The sequence below is a fragment of the Centropristis striata genome, chromosome 5 (assembly GCF_030273125.1).
Source record: "Centropristis striata isolate RG_2023a ecotype Rhode Island chromosome 5, C.striata_1.0, whole genome shotgun sequence".
Classification (NCBI taxonomy): Eukaryota; Metazoa; Chordata; class Actinopteri; order Perciformes; family Serranidae; genus Centropristis; species Centropristis striata.
Window position 1 is genome coordinate 13,792,300 of NC_081521.1, and position 21,438 is coordinate 13,813,737.

General features: G+C 38.4%; 1 protein-coding gene across 1 annotated transcript; it reads left to right on the top strand.

Annotated features, from left to right (window-relative positions):
- Positions 1-9,122: 9,122 nt before the first annotated feature.
- si:ch73-70k4.1 (Fanconi anemia core complex-associated protein 20) lies at positions 9,123-21,438 on the top strand. The gene is made up of 4 exons (XM_059333245.1): positions 9,123-9,332; positions 11,420-11,552; positions 14,989-15,443; positions 20,574-21,438. Exons 1-4 carry the CDS (start codon positions 9,193-9,195, stop codon positions 20,644-20,646), a joined length of 801 nt encoding a protein of 266 aa, XP_059189228.1. The 5' UTR covers positions 9,123-9,192; the 3' UTR covers positions 20,647-21,438.

The window sequence follows — 21,438 nt, forward strand, 5'->3', positions numbered from 1 at the left end:
TGTTGGTGCAACGCAACCCGGCCACAGGATCACATTTGTGTTCATTCATGTTACTAGGTAAGATGCACCAGTGTAATTAAGAAAACCAACATATTCATGTCTGGATGACGAATATAATCTGGAGGTGCATACAGCTCAGTGAACTGCATCTGGATGACTGCTGCTACAGGCTACTACATCTTGCTGACGTACTTCTGTTTTTTTTCCCGTAACTTCCATGGATCATGTCACCCTCATTACATAATCCTAAACCCTAACCATAAAGCCTAACCCTAAACCCTAACCCTTAAACCTAAACCTAAACTATTTTATAGATAAATTACACCTTTTTAATAGCTTTTATGAAAGAAAACCCCTCTCTTTTAAGGAACTTTTAAAGTATATATCTATATGGTCCTCCTGCCCGTGCCCTCCACAGTACTCTTTAAGAGTGCTACGTTTTAACCCAAACCTGACCTTAAGCCCTAACCCTAACACTAAACCCTAACACTAAACCCTAAACCCTAAGACTTAAGCCATAACCCTAAACCCTAAACCCTAAACCTAACACTAAAGCCTAACCCCTAACACTAAACCCTTATTAAGTAGCATTTACATACATTTATGTACTGTTTAAACTGTCTTTTATAACGTCTAACCAGGAAGTTTTTTGCCCTAAACCCAGATCAGTGGTTTTGTAGCATAAATTAAATGGTGCTGACCTTTTCCAGGAAGCACAGACCTGTTGGTTTCAGTCCATCATACTCCAGGACAGGAACCAACTGCACAGCATAGTTAAGATCTTTTCTAAGATCATCGGACTACCTGCTTGCTCTCTTTCCAGCACATATGAGCAGCAGGTTCTCAACCTTGCCATTCGGATTGAGGACTCCTCTCATGCACTTCACTCAGCGTTTGCGCTACTGCCGTCGGGCCGCAGGTTTCGCTGCCCAGCCTGCAGAACCTTCAGAACGACATGAACTACTCCTTTATTTCTACAACTCAAATGTAAATCAGCTGCATCACATTATCGTCTAATATCTGCCCAGTACATTATATACTATTACCCTATAATTCAAAGTAGTATCGTGCAGCGGTCAGGTATAGTTGCAGTGTTGGAGTCCCATTCAGCTGGCAGATACTGTAAGTGGCTTTTTCTGAGGGGGACCGGAGCCTCCGCTGGGCTTATCAGCATGGCATAAAGCCACTCTTTCAGCCAGCATCGAGCTCTGGCAGCTACAGGCTGGATGTGGGCCTACAGTACTACACTGGCATACTGTGTCACTGTCTGTGTGTGTACATTAAGCGGTAATGGATACAACGCTTGAGCTTCCATCAGGATTCTCATCCTATCAAGGCCAAAGCTGCTAGACAGTACAGAGTGTACGCCAAGCCTCGTTTTCAATGATTCATAATGTTGCCAGCATGCAGCGCTTGTCCTCTTGCTCTTCTTTTTTCCCTTGAGTTCATCTGTGCTCATTGTTTACTTGCATACTTGTATTTGTTGGCTTTCTTTCTCCTTGCACAGTAGCTGCTGCTCATAGTGAACATGAAGGTCTTGCGATGGTCATGACTTCTCCACCTTTTCTTCATCACAACAATCACTGCAATTTTTTTTTAGTCAAACCTCTTTATTATTGTATGGCAATGCAATTTCAAGTACGAATTGTGAAAACCCCAAGGATGCTCGGCATCCAGGATTCAGGGTCAAATCACTGTTGGGACACAACTAAAGGCATGCTGCCTACTCGCACACATCCACACACCTTGTTAATCACTGCATTAACTGGTCACCATTGTTGGATTGTCTGTTTTGGAAAGTAACAAAAAATCTGGGATTCCTTTTACTCATAGCTCCAGTTTTATGCTCATTTTGATATTGGAGAAGACCCTCTCCTCTCACTCTTGAAAATAACAAAATGTTTATCCATTCTGTTGATTCCCCGATTCAAGTTTACAGTAATAAATAGGGATGGGCGTTTGAACGATACCTGCCAACTTGATTATCTATAACGTTAACAATCAATTAATCAATTAATCGCTGCATGCATATACGCAAAATAAAAGACATATATACAGCGCTAGACAAAAGCCTGTTTTGATAACGAACAATTTTATTTTGAAAGGGCAAAAAGAGACTTGATCTTGTTGATCGTAAAACTCACTCAACTGAAATTAAACTGTAACGATTAAGTCAAGGAGTTCAATGTTTTATGTTTTAGCCCATTGAGAGTCATGAGGTTAGTCTTCACAGTAATATTGCATATTTAAATTTTATTTGTGTTTAAATATGTTTTGGATAAAATAAGATCTAGTAATTCGGGGCGTCCCGGTGGCTCACATTAAGGCTGAGTCCTTGCTGCAGCGGACCTGGGTTCGCATCCGGTCCCTTTGCTGCATGTCTTCCCCTCTGCCTCCCCCTTTCTATCTGCAATTATCTAATATAGCATGAAAAATGCCAAAAAAAATCTTAAAAAAATAAATAAATCTAGTAATTCATGCTAGCAAGGGTTGATACAGTAAACTAGTTTTGCTTTAATTAATCCTCTTGTATTTCTGTGTGTTTTATAATTGTTATTCCAACTTTCAGTTTGCAAACTGCAGCTTTATCCAACTTCATTCTCAGCTCATTGGCTGATTGACATACGGCCACCGAACTGAACGCTCAGCGTGTTTCGGTTCAGTGATACTGATACCAATCAGAGATCAAATTAAAATTAAAACATACACAGATCAATTAAAAATTCCACACGATTGACCAAATTCTTAATTAACATTAATAGGTCATTGATTAATTATTCCCATCCCTAGTAATGACAAAAGTGTTTCCAGGGAGACCGTTTTAACGTGTCTGTACATGGAATTCATTGCTTGCACACGGCTCTCAACATGGCAGTGTCTGAGCTGGTGGCTAGCAGCTAACGGTGCTAACACCACGGTCAGCATTCCTAAAAAGGGCAACAGTGGGGACAAAGCTAACAGTGTCTATATAACATAGGAAATACTTGTTTACTGCTATATTGGTGTTGAGAATCATGTAGTTGATGTTAATAATAATTAAATTAAGTCAACAATGACTTTTGGTGTCACACTGGCAGTGGTGGAAGAAGTATTCAGATCCCTTACTTAAGGTAAAAGTCTTGTATTCAAACTCAACATACTTAAGTAAAAGTTTGCACAATGGCCCAAAACAGATTGTTATAAATATTCCAAATGTATATAAATATATTAATGCATTTATGTCAGCAGGTCATCAAGGTAAGGTAGATTTAACTACTTAATATACTGTTATGTGGTAATTTATAACATTAGAACAAATTGATCATATATTTTCATGTTAGAACTTGATCTGAAAAGTAACTAAAATGTAGCGGAGTAGATGTATAAAGATGCATAAGTGGAAATACTTAAGTAAAGTACAATTACCTCAAAGCTGTACTTAAGTACAGTACTTGAGGTAAATGTACTATAAAATGTACTGTAAAAGTTACACTCCAACACTGCACACAGGACACAAACAGCAGTCTCCTAGGTGAATTTCCTGTGATTGCTTGATCCAACCATCCAACCAGACCAACTCCCTATGCAGACTTGCAGACTCAGGCCCCGTTTACACGAGGACGCTCGCGGGTAAAAACGACAAAATATTTTATCGGGAGTGCCTTTCGTTTAGATGGTGACGGCGTTTTGGGGGCTTAAAGACGCAAAAATCTGAAACCACCTTCCAAAGTGGAAAAGTTAAATACGCTCCGCCGTAGCGTGTCCGTCTACACTGACAAGACTCAGAACTCTGCTCAGATCTGCTCACGTCACGTATGTGTTTACGTCACATACATGCTCCTTTACAGGAAAATAAACAAACATGGGATTATTTCCTTCAAGCTGCTCTGGCAGCTCTAATAAACTTACAGGAGTCTTTCCACCAAATGTACAGGATATGTAGAGATAGTATTAGTGAACAGAGAAGGATCTGGAATTACCTCTATCACATTTTGGATGCAGCAATTCGTCGGAGGCGAGCCAGACGGCTGTGAACGAGACCTGGAGATCTAGTGGATGGTGGATAACTTTGTGGAAGGAGTAGCTGATGAAAATGTGTGGCGTGAATATTTCTGCATGCCCAAAGATGCTCTTATCGCTTTAAGTGATGCCGCCTGGCTGCATACAATCGAATTTCACACACTTTTGCGTCACCATATGCACGCAGATTTCCTCCCAAAAATGCTCGTCTAAACGAGGAATAAAAAGTGAAGACGCGACGCCACTTTTGCGTCTTCTGTTCAGACCGTCCTCGTGTAAACGTAGCCTTAGATTAGAAATATAGGTGACTCACTGCTAGAGCACATGCTGCTAAGGCTGAGTACTTGCAGTGGCGGACCAGGGTTGGAATCTGGCCCGAGGTCCCTTTGCTGCATGTCGTCCCCTCTGTCTCCCCCTCCCATTCTCGCTGTCACTGTCCTGGAGAAAACTCGGTTTTCCTTGAAACATAATTGACTATACAGTCTCGTTGCATGGGAACATAATTTAAGGAGACAAGGCTGGGCAGATTGTTTCCCAGAGGTGGTCCTGAGATGGACTTCTCCAGGCGAAAGAAAACATCGAAGTCCTGAAACAGACCTGTGTGAGACAAAGTAGCCAACTTAACTTGGGAAGAGGCTCAACATGGACAGGGAACAATGTAGGGACGTCATTGTGGCCTGTAGTCCCACACAGGGCGAAGATAAGTAAAGCGAAAAAGTAAGTAATTGGTATAAGTCAGATAATAGCAATGCTTTCAAGGTTGCTATAACAGAAGGGCCAGTCTTCTAATGGGCTGCAATTTAGCAGGAACACCTGCATGGTTTTGTGTTTATGTTGTCATTATTGCATGGAGAAGATGGCCAGTGGTCCAACCTCCCAAACACTTAACTACAACAGTTGAGACTGCTTCTACCTCACTTTTCTTCCCCTCATCATCTTCGCTGTCGCCATAGCAGCAGAGCAAAACACAGCATCACGTGAGATGGATGACATAACGTTTCTTTCCAGGCGCCGGATTGCTTTTTCCCAGAGTAGCACAATGTACCACAGGCCTGGCCCACTGCTCTGCTTTTGTGTTCCTTCCCTTCTGTGGTCGAGGTAGAGAAGTCTCATTGGCCAATGTCAGCAATTCAGCTGCAGTCCTTCTGGAATACTCATCTTATGTGGCACTGTTTCCAAAAAATGCTCTCACCTTATTTCAAATTGGCAGGTTTTGCCATAGTGCTGTTTTTTTCAAACATTTTAAATAATGTACTCCCTTTTCCTTTCTTCTACTTTCCTTCCGTTCAGTCCAGCTTTCCCTTGTCTTTTTCCATTGCATAATTGTAGCCACTCTCCGTTGGTCCCTCTCTTCTGGCCAAAAGCTTAAAAGGCTCAGAAAATCCCACCATTATTATGACTTCAACTTTCCACTTTATGTGCGTCCTTTCAGAAGGAACAAAGTATTATCATTACAGTTAGCATTCTTGTATGATGTAACCTTCTTCAGTGCACACTGAGTAGAAATCCTTGTGCAAAAGTGACTTAAGAGCTTGCGTATTAATACTGAGAGTTGATGATGAGGTGATAAAATCAAACAGTGGGCACTTTATCATGTTGTTTCATCCTTAAAATCATAACCAAATCACATTTTGAGAAAAAATCATACGCTTTAATGAACTTTAATGAACCCATTAATCCATTTTCTGACACTCATTAGGGACGGGGCCACAGAGGTAGCAGGCTAAGCAAGGTAGTTGTAGATGTCAGCAGCTTTGAAGAACTTCCTGTTGATGTTTCCTGCAGAACCAGCTGTGGAAACTTTTGGTAAATTTTTTAATTTCTCTCTTTTCAGTCACTTGTTCTCCACATTGCAAGGTTTATTTTACATGTTGACCAATTGTGTTGTTGTGAAAAAACACTATTATTTTCCCTAAACACTGGTTTATTAACCACATTTATCCCATTCCTTATTCTATGGGGTATTCGCCTATGGCACAATAGTTCAATTTCAGTATCTCTTTAAAAGAAATCTGCAGCAATTTACTACTGCTGTGTTTTTGGAGTGACTAGATTTTGGGGCTAAATTCTGCTTAAGCCAACAGGAAGACTTGGGCAAGCCTTTGAAAAATTAGCCAGCAGTTATTTTCCAATTGTGAAGCATTGCCATGGAATATAAGCTAAAAAAAAAACCAAACAGTCATAGTTATATAGAAAAACAGGAACTGGACCTAAATGATGGATGATTGACTGCAACAGGATTAATTCAATAATTTATTAAAGAAAAGCTTACAGGGTCCAAATATTGCAGCAGGTGTGGGTGGCAGGTAACAGGCAAAAATATATATATTTTACTATATATATATACTATATATATTCTGTTTATTTCGGGTTCATAGTGTTGTAATAACGGCAGTCATCCAGATGTACCTGGCTTTGTGTGTAATGATGTTTTGAACACATACAGTCATGGAAAAAAATATTAGATAATTTTTTCCCCTCAATTTCTTGTTCATTTTAATGCATGGTACAACTAAAGGTACATTTGTTTGGACAAATATAATGACAAAAACATATAATGATAACAAGCCATGTTTTTTTCCGATGGTTTCCTTGATAATATCCAAAATCATTATCAGAAAACCATGTTAAATGTCTAGATATCAGCTCTTAAATTAAACTCTTATCAGCTATTTTTGTGGTTATCAATAGATTTGTCCAAACAAATGTACCTTTAGTTGTACCAGGCATTAAAATGAACAAGCAATTGAAAAAAACAAGGATGGTCTAATAATTTTTTCCATGACTGTATACGATGGCATTTAATTTTCCCAAATATCTCAGAGTTCAACAAGGTACAAAGCAGCAAAAGTGGTCATTCTGGGCACGGTTGATGATTGGAAGACATGGCGGTGTTGTTTACACTGACTTGAATCAGTAACATAATTAATCCCAAATGATCCCACGGAGAAACTCATGCAATTAACGTGAGGTGAAAATTTGTTTTGTGTTTGGTGCAAACACATTAGGAGATGGTCATACATGTGCAAAATGTACAGTGGGCAGGTTCTTGCCTCCAGGATTAATAAAACATTAGCTTCTAGTGGCAAAGCATGTTCACATCTTCACATCACGTGGAGTTCAACTTTAGTGAATTTTGACCAGTGAATAGTCTCAGCCAATAGCAAATAAGTGTATGCGGTTGACCCCACTTGGCTGTCATTGGCATCCCATAATGCAGACCTGGGCATTAGGCTCATTGGCTGTCCCTGTCCGGCCCGTGTGAGGTTATCCAGAAATTAGAAATTAATACAACCGCAGTGCTTTTATTTTGAAGGCTATGTACGTATGTGGGTGCGTATGCACCTGCACAGAAATGCGCTCCACAAAAATCACTGAGTTACATTGTTACCTTGTGAAAAACACACAAAAAAAATTAAAAAAATAAAAATTAAAAAAATAAATTGCTGGTTTACTGCATAACGTACATGCTCTATATTGTTTTTTTGATTGCATGTTGTGTTTAAAATAAATAGAAAAGTGAGATGATTGGAGTTTTTACTATTTTTTTCTGCTATTTTTTGACTTACTCAACGTTAACATAGTCATATGTGTTCTTACCAGTAGCAGCTCAAAACCAGATCATTTACTGCATATTATAAAGCTATTAAATTAATATTAGCAGAATTTAGTTCAGAGTTTTGGTCCGGCCCTCTGCAACCTTCACAGTATCTCATGTGGCCCCTTGGGAAAATCAAATGCCCACTCCTGCCATCATGCAATGGCCAAATCAGCACAATTTTCAGCTGGCAATAGTTACTCACTTGTATTTGGGGATTTGACTGTATACTGTGTACAGTCAGTATAGGCAAATACTAAAGGGACAGAAGGACGTTGTTAAATATATTTACAGACAGACAGCATAAACAACAAACTACCTGAATGTAGTCAGTAGATGACTTTTTACATTTTTTCCCACCTGCTTAGATTTTCTGTGTAAGCATGCAGGTCATTTTATTGCATGTGTGTTGAGGTGTACACTCAGACCTCTCTTCATGTATTTTTGAGTTATGTTGAGATATGTAAAGATTGGGAAATAGAAAATGGATATCTCCAAATTATTGTCCGATCAGTTATCAGCGTATACAGCAGAGATAGTGGCAGCCATAATTGGCCTGCATGAGCTAAAGAGGTCAGACCTGATAGGGTCATTGAACTTCACTGCTATGACTACACAGAGGTGGTGTACCTGTTAGGTTGGTTAAAGAGAATGAGTGTGCCAATAACATAACAAATAAGGGCCTTACAAAATGAAATATTGTAAGGCCACAGAGAAGAAGGGAAGGCAGTGATTAGGGTGAACGGAATTGAGATGTTGAAAAAAGTGGGGGTGAAGACAGAACTGGAATGATTGTAGCACCCTATAATGTAAAAATTTCCTGATAATGTAATAACACCTGAAAATGTAATAAAATTTGCACTTAACTCTATTGAAAATGTAATAAAACCCAATAATGTAATGACTTCACCAATAATGTAATAAAATATCCTGACTGATAGACTTAGATAAGCTTCTGAGCCGCACTTGAGACCCCAGGTAACAAAGCACTACCTCATGAAAACAAGCACAAAACAACAAAACAACTTCCTGAAAATGTAATAAATTCCCAATAATGTAATAAGGCATTACATTACCGGTAAACATTTTTATTACAATATCATTCATGATATTTCATTACATTATTGGTGAAGTTATTACATTATTGGCAATAATATTAAATTATTGGTGAAGTTTTTACATTATTGGCAATAATATTTGAGTGTTAACGGCAAGTGCAAATTTTATTATATTTTCAGGCGTTAATACATTATCAGGAAATTATTACATGATAGGGTGCTACAAGGAGGTATCACAAAACAGCAAAGTGCTAAAGACTAAGGAAGGACACAGAAGGGAGGAAATAATTATTATTCATTGTTATTATTACACCATGTATAAAGGGGAAGGAAAAGATTATATGATGAAGTGTGAGGCTGAATTGGTGTGATGTTATACACTCCTGTAGTATAGGTGGCGGTATATACACTTTAGAGATCAGTTAAACCAGGAGAAGAAGAAGAAGAAGAAGAAGAAGAAGAAGAAGAAGATGTAACTTCCTGTTTCTCATACCAGCGCGAAATTTCGAAGATATTGTCAAAAACTAACTTAATTAAATGGCTGAAAAATATTCAAAATCTAAACTCAAACGAAATAAGTCGTTTGTCAAAGATTTCCAGCCAGAGAGTTGTTCCAGGGGAACTGTGACGGGTCGGACAACATTGTTGTCCAGTGAAAGTAGAGCAGAGGCTGGAAGGTAGGTTGTGTTTACTCACTGTTTAATATCCCTGTGAAACATCCCCATTACAAGCTAAGTGTTTTTAACTGCACGTTCTCCGTTTAATTTAGTGACTATATAAAAGCATTTGCCTGCAGAGAAAACGTAACGTCAAACGAGAACGGACTTCTAAGTATAATACTATAATATACTATACTATAATGTACTATAATTTCCTACCCTATACTATACTATAATATACTATACTATAATGTACTATAATATCCTACCCTATAATATACTTTAATATAATGTACTATAATATCCTACCCTATAATATACTATAATATACCATACTATAATATACTATACTATAATGTACTATACTATACTATACTATACTATAATGTACTATACTATACTATAATATCCCATCCTTTACTATACAATTCTATACTATACTATACAATACCATACTATACTATACTATACTATACTATACTATAATATCTTGTCCTATACTATAATATCCTATCCTATACTATACCATACTATGCTATAATGTACTATACTATAATATGCTTTACTATAATATCCTATACTATACTATACTATACTATACTATACTATACTATAAAGTACTATAAAGTACTATACTACACTATACTATAATAGCAATAACAACAATAATAATATATGGATTCAAATATGGATACATTGTGCTAATATATGGTTTTATCTACAAGTATTAACAGATGAAATGCAGTGATCATTTTATTCATGTTAGTATTAGTAAATTGGTAGTTCCATTTATTATTATTATTATTATTATTATTATTATTATTATTATTATTTATTATTAGCATCATTACAACATATTCAGGTAAAATAAAGATGAAATAATATGCTATGGCCTTTGGTTTTCGAGGTCTCAGCTAGGGCTGGGCGATATATCTATATAAAAAAATATATTGATATATTTTTAAATTTTACCAAATTGAAATTGTGCATAAAAACAGGTGGATGGACACACATTTTTGGCCTTGTCAGATTATTGAGTCTTGATTTGTGAAGCTCAACAGATCATAAGTTCTGTCCCTGACAACTGTCATTACCATTTTCAGATTCTTCTTTTAAAAGATATAAAGGCTATAAATGTGATATGAGTGCCATATATTTTTATTTTCTTGCATCACTCTCAGGCATTTACAGTTAACATTGTGACACCCATAATCATAATCAAAACACTCAAAGTTAATATGAGTTAATTTTTACTAACTGTTGGCATGAAGTAATTCTTTAAACTGTTCTGTTTATCGTACATTTTTGCATTAATAGTACTAAATAGATGTGATGATTTAGGATCCTTAAAGTACATACAGTTTACTCTTAAAAAGCTGCACGAACGAAATTAAAATTTTAGGATTTATTGCAGTTCTGTTATATTAGATTGCACAGGTGCATCTAATATACTAATAACGAAGTGTCAAGATGGGGAAAACATTCTTTGAAAGCTTTGAGGAGCTTTTTTCTTTCCAAAAAACAACGAAATGGAAGTGCGCTGATAGATGTGAAAGTTAAAACACCGGAGAGTAGTCAGATGCCGAATAACCATACAATTAATTATTCCACAAAATCACAGATAATGAGCTTTCTGCTCTTGTGTTCAGACAGTTGATCTGAAAAAAAAAATCCCCTTGTTTCTAACAATGCAAGTACCTTTTTGCTTTTAATATTTTAATACACCCAGTGTGGATCTACATTTTTCTCACTCTGTTATTTACACGAGCAGACACTGTTCAAAGATCAAAGCAGTGTCATAAATAATTTCACTGACAGATTAAAAATGCATACAAAATAATTTTTAAAAAGGAAAAAAAGAAAGAAAAAAAAACCCTATTGTGGTATCCTGCTCTCCTTTATTGGGGTTTGGTAGATTAAATCTAGTCTCTGCAGAGAAAAATAGAAAAATCTTCAAAAATCTGTAAAAACCAGCACAAGTCTTGTGATACAGAAACATGCTGGATGATGCTCTGGAAAGATGAAGCATGGGTTTCTTGGGGAAAAGAACAAAGTGAGCAGTAGTAGTAGTGTGGAGCAGACAGTGTGTGTTATCTGGTTTGCAGGTCAGTGTGGTGGAACAGCGAGCAGCTGCCTGCTGTGGAGAGGCTGTGGGCGTTGACACTGAAGTCTGCTCTGCCCTACCTGGAGAATCAGCACTGGGACCTAGCTCCTGATCTTCCTCATCCATCTACAGCGGTATATTACCACAGAGTGAACCTCATTACACATTTCCTGTAGTGAACATGATGAAACTCACGACAAGAATCCCATTAGAAGAGACTCACATCAACGCACAAGTTCCAATTGCAGTTGTTCAGAAATGTTCTTGCTGTGTGCTTGCATAGACTGTAGTGACGTGTATCATCATGCTCCACTGTGAGAGATATTTTCATTCTCAATTCATTTCTTACAGGGAGAATGCTTGTGCCGATAAACTCTTGAAAGGGTGACCGATTTCCCTAGAATTCTGTTGTTGTGCATCTTGTAGATTATGTGAAAAAAACCTGATTTTTTTGATGAATAACAAAAACAAGGAAATCATTTTCTGGGTTATATGAAATCAACAAGTTCATAAATTAAGTTCACATAAATGAACTAGACTAGTGCAGTGCCCGTAGGAAGTATGTAATCGTACATTACATGCAGACCACTACAATGTCTGCAACTCCATAAAACACTTACTTTTCATAAGGTACCACACCATCCAGCACATACACATTGAACATTGATATTCGCTGGAAACAATTTGAATATTATTGGAAAATCGAACCTTGTAGCCACTTTAAAACTCCTAAAGATAGGTAGGCTAAATAGACTTCCAGATGAGATGAGTCAGGGTTTAAATCCAGAGTGAATTGTGTTACTGACCAGGTGTAGGCCTATCACACAATGGAGCTCCACTAAAAGGCGTCCGATCAGAAACAGTGCAATGCCGCAACACGTCCTAAGTAAATAATGATATTTCGAAAAATGAATTCATTAATCTTCAAAAGGAGGATGCACACCTTCGTGCAGAGTTTAATTGTATAGCACTTTTCATACAAGAGAAATGTAACACAAAGTGCTTCAGATAAAAAAAGGAGAAAATAATAATAATAATAATAAAAAAACATAGAAACAAGCAAACACCCTCCACCCCTGACCCACCACCCATCCCAAAGCCCAAACTGAGGAAGCTCCATCCCACTGGAGGCAGGTTAGAAATTAATTAGATAAAATAAATAAAAATAAAGTAAGGTAAGATAAAATAAAAATAAAAAACAAAAGTAAATAATAACAATAAAAAGTAAAACGTCTAGATAAAAAAAGATGAAAACAATAAATAAGTAATTTAAAGTCAAACATGATAATATTTATATATATGTATATGTGTGCATGTATGTATATGTTTTCTTGCTTGGTCGGAACAAAAACCTGCAGCCACTTGGCCCTGTAATGGATCAGCTTGACACTGCGGCTCTAAAGTCATCTATGAACGACCAGAATAAATCTCAAGGGAACATACTGGTTTTTCTTGTTTTACCTCAACTCTAAAATATATGTATGTTTGTTGTAGTCTGATTTCTTAATGGTCAAAGTTACATCATAGCAGGGTGGTGCTTCAACTATTGGTTCCAGCTGCCAACAAATAAACTTGTTAATGCTAAAAAATTAAGAGACTTATTTCCGTTGTCACAACATTAACATCTGGTTATTGTTAGTCTTCTGGATTTGATGTTGTGATGTAAAGTTTATGAGTGTAGTTCTTACCACCAGCACACTCAGCAATTTTGGATCCCTGTGAGCCCCACCACTGAGCAGTTTTCAACATACTGCACTGTTATTGCTCTTATCATGCACTTATAAACAGCTTTTACAAAAATCATGATAAAATGTTAACTCTAGTGTAAGCTGTGCTCAGCTGTAAATTCTCATTGTATGTAAAGTGCTGTATAAAACCTGGTATGGTACCACTTGATTAATGTAGTGTCTGTCCTTTCAGACTGCTGTTTCAAGCCGTGATATTGATGCCTTCAGTGTGAATGTGCAAGAGGTTTAATGGGGCGCCCAAGTGATCCCGGCTCTCTACCGCCTTCAGAGGTCGTAACAGAAGCCTCTTTCATAGTGCCGTCCCGCTATATTGCCGGAGAGATCTGTGCCGGCTTTTTTACCTAAGGGCGTTCATAGTGATGCCGAGAAGGCGTGATATTCTGCCCTTTCATAGTGCAGTCTGGCGTCGCGGAACGAGGTGGGAGGATAGTGGGAGGAGACGACAGTGAGGTGCGACAGAGCAGCAGTAGTGCTGCACAGTTAGCACAGTGCTAATAGGCTAACAGTTAGCTCTGTAGCAGTACAGTATGTATGTGCAGCAGCAGTATGTGTTCACTTAGTGATCTCCGTTTGTTTACAACAAGCACCGGACACTGTGCACAGTTAGTGGCGATGGTTTGGTTACGATCAGCGGCGGACACCACGTGTACCGTTAACGATGCCGGTTTGTTTACAATAACCGGCGGGCGCTGGGCCCAGTTAGCGATAGCGGCCGCAGTTGTGCTGCTGAACAGTGATTGGATGACTGTCACACCAAGTGGGAGGTGTGTGTTAGACGTCAAACCCGTTCATAGTGGTCCCGCTTCCAACAGTCCCACCAATTTTCAGCCTCTGTGACCTCTGGAGGCGGAAAATTGGTGGGATCATTTGATCCCGGAATCCCGCTTTGGGCGTGTTAGCGGAGGCGAGACGTTACAGAACCGTAAATGTCGCAGCATGAAACGGCACTATGAAAGGGGCTACAAGCATTACATTGGGGAGACTGCTCGAGGTGGGATCAATGTGAACCAGTGGAGCTGGCAAGACAGAAAATATGTGTCTTACGTTATTTGTGCGACCAACACCCGGGTAATAAGAAAGACAGGAAGTGGACATCAGAAACACGCCTCTTCAGTCCGACAGTAAACAAATCATGTTCAGCAAAATGCAGAACAACTTTGCTTGAGTCTGAAGAATCTCTACAGTGAGAAGCAGCTAGGTTTGCAAAGGGGTGGAAAATTTCCAGTAAATTTCCAGAAATTTTCCATGGGAATTATGGAAATTAATGTGAATTAACTGGAAATTGGGGCCAATTTAAACAAACTGTGTCATATCAAAACCTAAAGAACTAAAAACTAACCTTCAACTTCGTATATTCCTGGTTTATTCCTGTTTATTTTTGTAAATTCCCATTAATTCCCATGGAAACTTTGAAAATTCCTGGATTTTGTAACCCTAGCAGCAGCATGACGTGCAGTTGTTCCTCCATTACTGTTGTTGCTTATTGCACACATACTGCTGCTGCTCTGTCACACAGCACTACAGTCTCCTCCCACTTTGTTCCACAATGCTGCATTGCAACAATAATGGAGGTCAATATTACGTTGTTGTGGCTGCAGTAATAATGTCCTAGGTTAAAAGACAGCTGATCTCCTCACAGCACTTTTGCGACAGAAACGTAGTATGGAAAAGTTTTTTTTTGTTAATTTGCAATATGCCTCCTATAATTGTCAATTTTATGTTGTAATTTTTCGGTATATTAAAACTTTTATCAACTATCCAAAGTTCAATTCAAATACTAGGTATTGAGTCTTGTATCTGTTTATTTCCCATGTCACTTTAGAGACCCACAGCACTGAAGTTAGATGAACAGCGTTGGTGTGACTTAAGAGAAGAGGTCGCTCCCTTCCCTGAACCTTCTCTGAGGCCTTCATGGAGTCTCAGCTCCTGCCAGCAGGAGCCCTCAGCAGAGACCAGACCTGAACCAGAGCCACCAGACAGACAGCTGTCACCGACTACATCCCTTCAAGCTGTGACCAAAAGACCACGTCAGTCCCTTTACAGCTGGGAGGGGCCCGCATCATCAGCCGGACCCTCAAGTGTTGGAGGAGACAAGGGGAGGAAAGCAGAAGAGACCAGACCAGGCAATAGACAACCTCTCACCAACTGGGTGAAGGTGTCTGACAGCCGAGTTTCTCCTCAGAGGGAGGCTGAACATAAAGAGGAGGTGCAGGAGCATGTAGGAGCAGCAGGAAGGTTGCAGAGCTGCCCCATGTGCCTGCTGCTGTTCCCTGTTGGGTAAGAAATGCTTTTTGTTACTACAAGTGGACTAACGTAGGGACTCTTTCTCTTCCATCTCTGCCATTTCACTCCCATTTTTGGAGAAGTTAGACCTTGGGTTGTGTTTCTGTTAGGTTTTAGTTATATAGCGATATTAGAGCATAATAAGTACATCCGTTTCCACAGCAATGAATTTCTAAATCTCGAGAATATTAAACATTGGAATTGAAATGTGGAAAAGAAATATCAAAATATCCTAGATAAATAAAACATAAAAAAAAAATAGACCTTCAGGCTCTGTTAACAAAACATTGCACTGAGATAATCATTATGTATAATATTATTTTATTGTTAAATAATTCCAGCTGTTTACATATAAACAGCTGGAATGGCTGCTTGGGAAATATAGGTTTTTTTTCTGCAATTCGTACTCAAGCTGTTTCTATTATTATTGTGCTCCCACTGCACAAACTCATTGAAGACGGTAGAATTCTGTAAGATATGTATGATATTTCATAAATATTATAGTTCTCCAGAGATGCACTTAAAGCTCTCTGCAGGTCTGTACTGATAAAGGTGATATGGGTAATCACAGGTTGAGGGTTTCGAATAGGAGTGTGAACACGTTTCACATTTCAACAATGGGTGACAGAAACTGTGTAAAGCAAGCTGGTTGCTTGATCCATCGTCATGTTGGAGGTGAGTTCTAAACAGCAAAGGAAGGGTAAAAAAAGAAACAGTCCCCAAAATGACTCTGGAGTGCAGACATGCTCATTTGTTCACACACAGCCCGGAGAAGCGTTCTGTTCATATTGTAGTATTACATATTAAAGATACCGAGTTTATGATGCACATCAGCACTCTGCTGCTGTTAACACTTTATATTAAGGTACATGTATTCAACATTAATTAGTTACTTATTTACATGCATGCTTGAAATCCTTGAAAATGCTTGAATTTAAATGTTGTATTTTCAAGGTTTAAAAAGTGCTTGGATTTTGGATAAAGTGCTTGTAAATGCTTGAAATTCTTACTGTATTTCTCTTGCAATCTGACTATATCCATCTATAGACTATAGATAATCACATGTCCAATGTAAAAAAATAATGAGTAGCCTATCTGAAATGAAGATTGTTCCTCCTTTTAGTATGTAAGTACACATCTAAAACATGCAGTTTACAACAGGTGTAAGATACTGGAAAAGCTTGAAAATGGACCTTGAATTTGACCACTGCTAAAGTGTACGAACCCTGTAATATGTTTTGCTTTGTATGGACTTTATAAGGTGGTAGTACCACAAGAATAATTATTCTCCCTTAATAACACTTAATGAATATGGTCTGTTTCTTCATAACTACCACCTTATAAAGTCCATATTATAAAGCATATTAAGATCTTAACTCATACACAACAACTTCCTTATTTACTACTAATAAGCAATAATTCTGAGGTTACTGAAAGGAAACTCTTATTTAATGGCTTACTGGTTCTATAATAAGGCTATGCAGAATAAGGCATTAATATGTACTTAATAATAACTAATTAAGGGCCAATAAATAAATACTAATTTGCATGCTAATAAGCAACTAATTAATGTTAAATATGTGTACCGTAATATAAAGTGTTACCAACAAATCATGTTCAGCAAAATGCAGAAGAACTTTGCTTGAATCTGTAGAATCTCTACAGAGAGAAGCAGCATGGCGTCCAGTTCTTCAGCCATCATTGATTTGAATGCACTCGCCAGTGCCGTCGCTCTGTCACAATGTCTCCTCCCACTTTGTTCTACAATGCCAGGCTGCAATGTGAAGGACGCCAATATTACGACATTGCAGAATCAGTATGAAGGTCCTGAGGCGAAATGCCAGCAGAGCTCGTTAGGGCACTTTTATGGAAATGCAGTATGAAAATAAATCGAGCTGCTTTTGTATCATCATCCCTGTTCAGACCTGCATTAACATGCAATCCAGTCACAGTTAGACATCGTTTAATAACATCTGTTCACGCCTGATATTAAAACGCATCTCCACATGTGTCTTAAGTGACCACTTGCGATCTCACTTCCCGGCTCTATATGCTAATAAACACACAGTAAACACAGGGCTAATAAAATTGTGCATGCTTTGGAGGACGTCGTCAAATATCTGACACCCCTTTTGCCGTTTGATGGCAAACTTTAAATCTAGGCTTTTATAGAGCTATTTAAAATGTCTAGTATAAACTGACCATAGACTGTATATACATAATGGACGTAGTCACCGTGATGTCACTCGTTGGTTTGTGGCCCGTTGGAAGCATCGAGTTCAGCGTTACACTCGTCACCATCTTGTGTCGCCATCTTGTTTCCGATACGGGGAGCAGACCATATCTGGACTGTGGAGGAGGAGAGGGATCTGATCACTGACTACAGCCTCTCTACACCTCAACCTGACTGAGAGAAGCTGCTGCTAATTCATGTTAGCATTAACTGGAGCATTAACTGGGATGTTAGTTTTGGCTAGCAAAAAATGAAAGCAAAATGTACGTTACTGACCTCAGAAAAATGAGCAGTGACTCCTCATTAAGTGAAAATACAGTGAAAGGGTCAAAGTTATGAGATCAAACCGGTAAACGTCAATTTTCATATGTATATAACGTTATATATAACTTTATTGACACCTTGCCGTGGATACGCATTGCTCTGCTTCTCTCCTGATGACGGCTCGCCTTGTTAGTGACCTGTCAATCAAAGGTAGCCACGCCCCAAATCATATGATTCTTTGTCGTCTATTTTCTTTTAAATGGGGCCATTATTAAAACTATTAACATTAAATTGTCTTGAAGAAGATTTTTTACTGGCGATTGAGACCATAGTGTTGTCCTAAAAAAATGTTTTGAGGTAATAAATCAAGTGATAAGTTTTCTCATTTTGCGTTGAAATTAATGGACAGAAATGTTTTTAGCACCCCCTGCTGGAATTTTCGGTGTAATGCAATTTAAGGCACTTCCTGGTTTGCCTCCTTGCTCAGACCCGGAGGTTGCCGCCTGGTCTTAAGTGACCACTTGCGATCAAATCTCACTTCCTGGCTCTGTATGCTAATAAACACGCAGTAAACACAGGGCTAATACAGTGGATAATACAAGAATGCAGGGATGTCTGTTGAAATGTCCTACATGAGCGTGACTTGACATTTAATTAACCTGAAACTTATTACTACATCAACTACGACTAAGTAACGGCCGTCCCCGGGAACCTCCGACAGACATCGGCCCCAGCTGGCAGCCGGGTGAGCAACATGAACAAAAACAACGGCAGAATGATGATTGACATCCAAAACACCAGCTACAGATGGCCTTGTGCAGGGTTTGGAGCAGGTCGTCAAATATCTGACACCCCTTTCGCCGTTTGATGGCAAACTTTAAATCTAGGCTTTTATAGAGCTATTTAAAACGTCTAGTATAAACTGACATGTACAAATCATTGGCCAGCATCCCATTACGACCATCCCTTTCTCCAGTTAAAATGACAAACATTACAGATCATTTCACCTGCCCCCATTCCAATAATTAATAATAAAACATTAATAATGTAGCAAAATGATGTTGTCTGGTGAAAGTGCTCTCTGCAGCCGCTATCTGAACGCCAAAAATCTTGAGTAGGAGAAGCAGCTCTGCTCTATAACTCTGCTGTGTGCGTCCTCTCTCCGGCTGATTGCTGATCATGTTTCAAGTCAGGCTGTGTGTACGTTGGCCCGGGTTCACCACCAGGCTGTGCTCCCTCTGCAGGACTCCTGCACAAACAATGACTAGCTCTGTGTGTTGGACACAGGAGAGGGCTGACCTCTGCACATGCTTTTACAGCATCTCTTTTTGTCCCCCTTTCATGTGTATACCTGGGGATGCTATTTTAAATAATGGACATGACATTATATTTGGTCTCCCACTATCAAGTAGTGCAGAGAAACAGTTTTCAAATGTCAGTTTAGATCAACTACTTTGGAGTAGGCCTGTCACGATATTCTATATATTGACTTATCGTATATAATATATACAGTACAGGCCAAAAGTTTGGACACACCCATCTCATTCAATGCGTTATCTTTATTTTCATGACTATTTACATTGTAGATTCTCACTGAAGGCATCAAAACTATGAATGAACACATATAGAATTATGTACTTAACAAAAAAAGTGTGAAATAACTGAAAACATGTCTTTTATTTTAGATTCCTCAAAGTAACCACCCTTTGCTTACTAGAATATAAGACATGTTTTCAGTTATTTCACACTTTTTTGTTAAGTACATAATTCCACATGTGTTCATTAATAGTTTTGATGAATAAACAATGTCATAGTCATGAAAATAAAGAAAAACGCATTGAATGAGAAGGTGTGTCCAAACTTTTGGCCTGTACTGTATATACTATAATACTTATATCGATATATAAAAATGGACACGATAGTTTATGTGGACTCGATAATTGTTAACCACAAGCATGCTAACTGTACACAAAGTGTCCGCCGCTGATCGTAAATTAACCGGCATCGCCAACTGTGCACAGAATGTCCGGTGCTTGTTGTCAATAAACGGAGGTCGCTAATTGAATACATGTTGCTGCAGCACATACACACTGTATGTTTTATTTATCTAGGATGTTTTAATATTAATTTTCCACATTTCAATTCCAATGTTTAATATTCTTGAGATTTAAAAATGAATTTGCTGTGGAAAAGGATGTACTCCACAATACTATCGTTTATCGTGATAGTTTCTAGGGAAATATATCGTCCTAAAAAATGTGTTATCATGACAGGCCTACTTTGGAGGGGCGGTAAGGACGTTAGACATTAAGAACTATTGGCCTTGTTCACCAACTACTCTTAGGAATACATTTCTTCTTAGAATCTTTGTGAGTACTGCATAAGTGGTTTTCTTATTTGGGATTTGTTCTTAGAATATTTTACAATAATGTGCACACCTATGTACATGTAAGTGCTGACTTGTTTGTGCAGAAAAAAAATTGGTATTTGCATTTTCTTCCGTTATACTATATGATAATAGATGGTTTAGTTTTTAGTTTATTATTTTAAGCTGTGTGTGTGTGTGAATATATACACAGTCAGTGTGCCGGTACAAACGGTACATGTCCTTGTTCGTGTCTCTCCAGGTTCACCCAGATGGACTGTGACAGCCACCTGGCCCAGTGTCTGTCCGAGGTGAATGTGGACATGACTTGGTGAGCCAAATTGGACGCCGGCTGCTGTCCAGGAAAAGCCACACACACTCCAGGATTGTATCGAATGAAGGGAACACCCAGAGAGCAGCTTGGATAAGTGACTGACACCTTACCACTAGTTACTGATAGAGGGACTCCTGGACACACTGGAAAAACATGTAAGCTACATCATGGAAGGGGGTTAGCTTTGAGAATTTCTCACCAGGGGCCCTTTGAAAACTCTGGTCACAATTCCTCTGATGACTGCCTGCTGTTATCTCTGAGCTCACCCTCTTTAGACACCAAATGTGTCTCTGCTTGAGCCTGTGGACTGGCCTCGATGCCTCTGACTCCAGCTGCTCAAGAGGATCTCTGAATGAAAATGATAAGCGTGCCACATCCTCCTCACAGAGCTGACTCACAAAGATAAATTAGACTGGTGTGTTATAATTTTACTGAGCTTTGTTGTTGAAAATTAATGATTTCAAGTTAAAAGTGTTGTGTCTAATGTAATGCTTTACAGTGGAACCCAATTCTCAGCACTAAAAATCTATTTAATTATTTTATGTTTCTTTGCAAATATTTGCTGAATCATCTCTGTTGCCTGGTCCTGGTACAGAGTAAAGGAGCCATGTTTTCTAGTTTGAAAAGAGGCATAATATACCCAGAATCGACCAAAAATGTATCTATTGAAGGAGCAACATCTATTAGTTGCTGTGTGTTTAGCAAGATCTGAAGTAGGGACATCTGTTGGTTGTCATCTATCATTATCTGTTAAATTTATACAGTCTGAACAGAAATATAGACCTATGTCTAA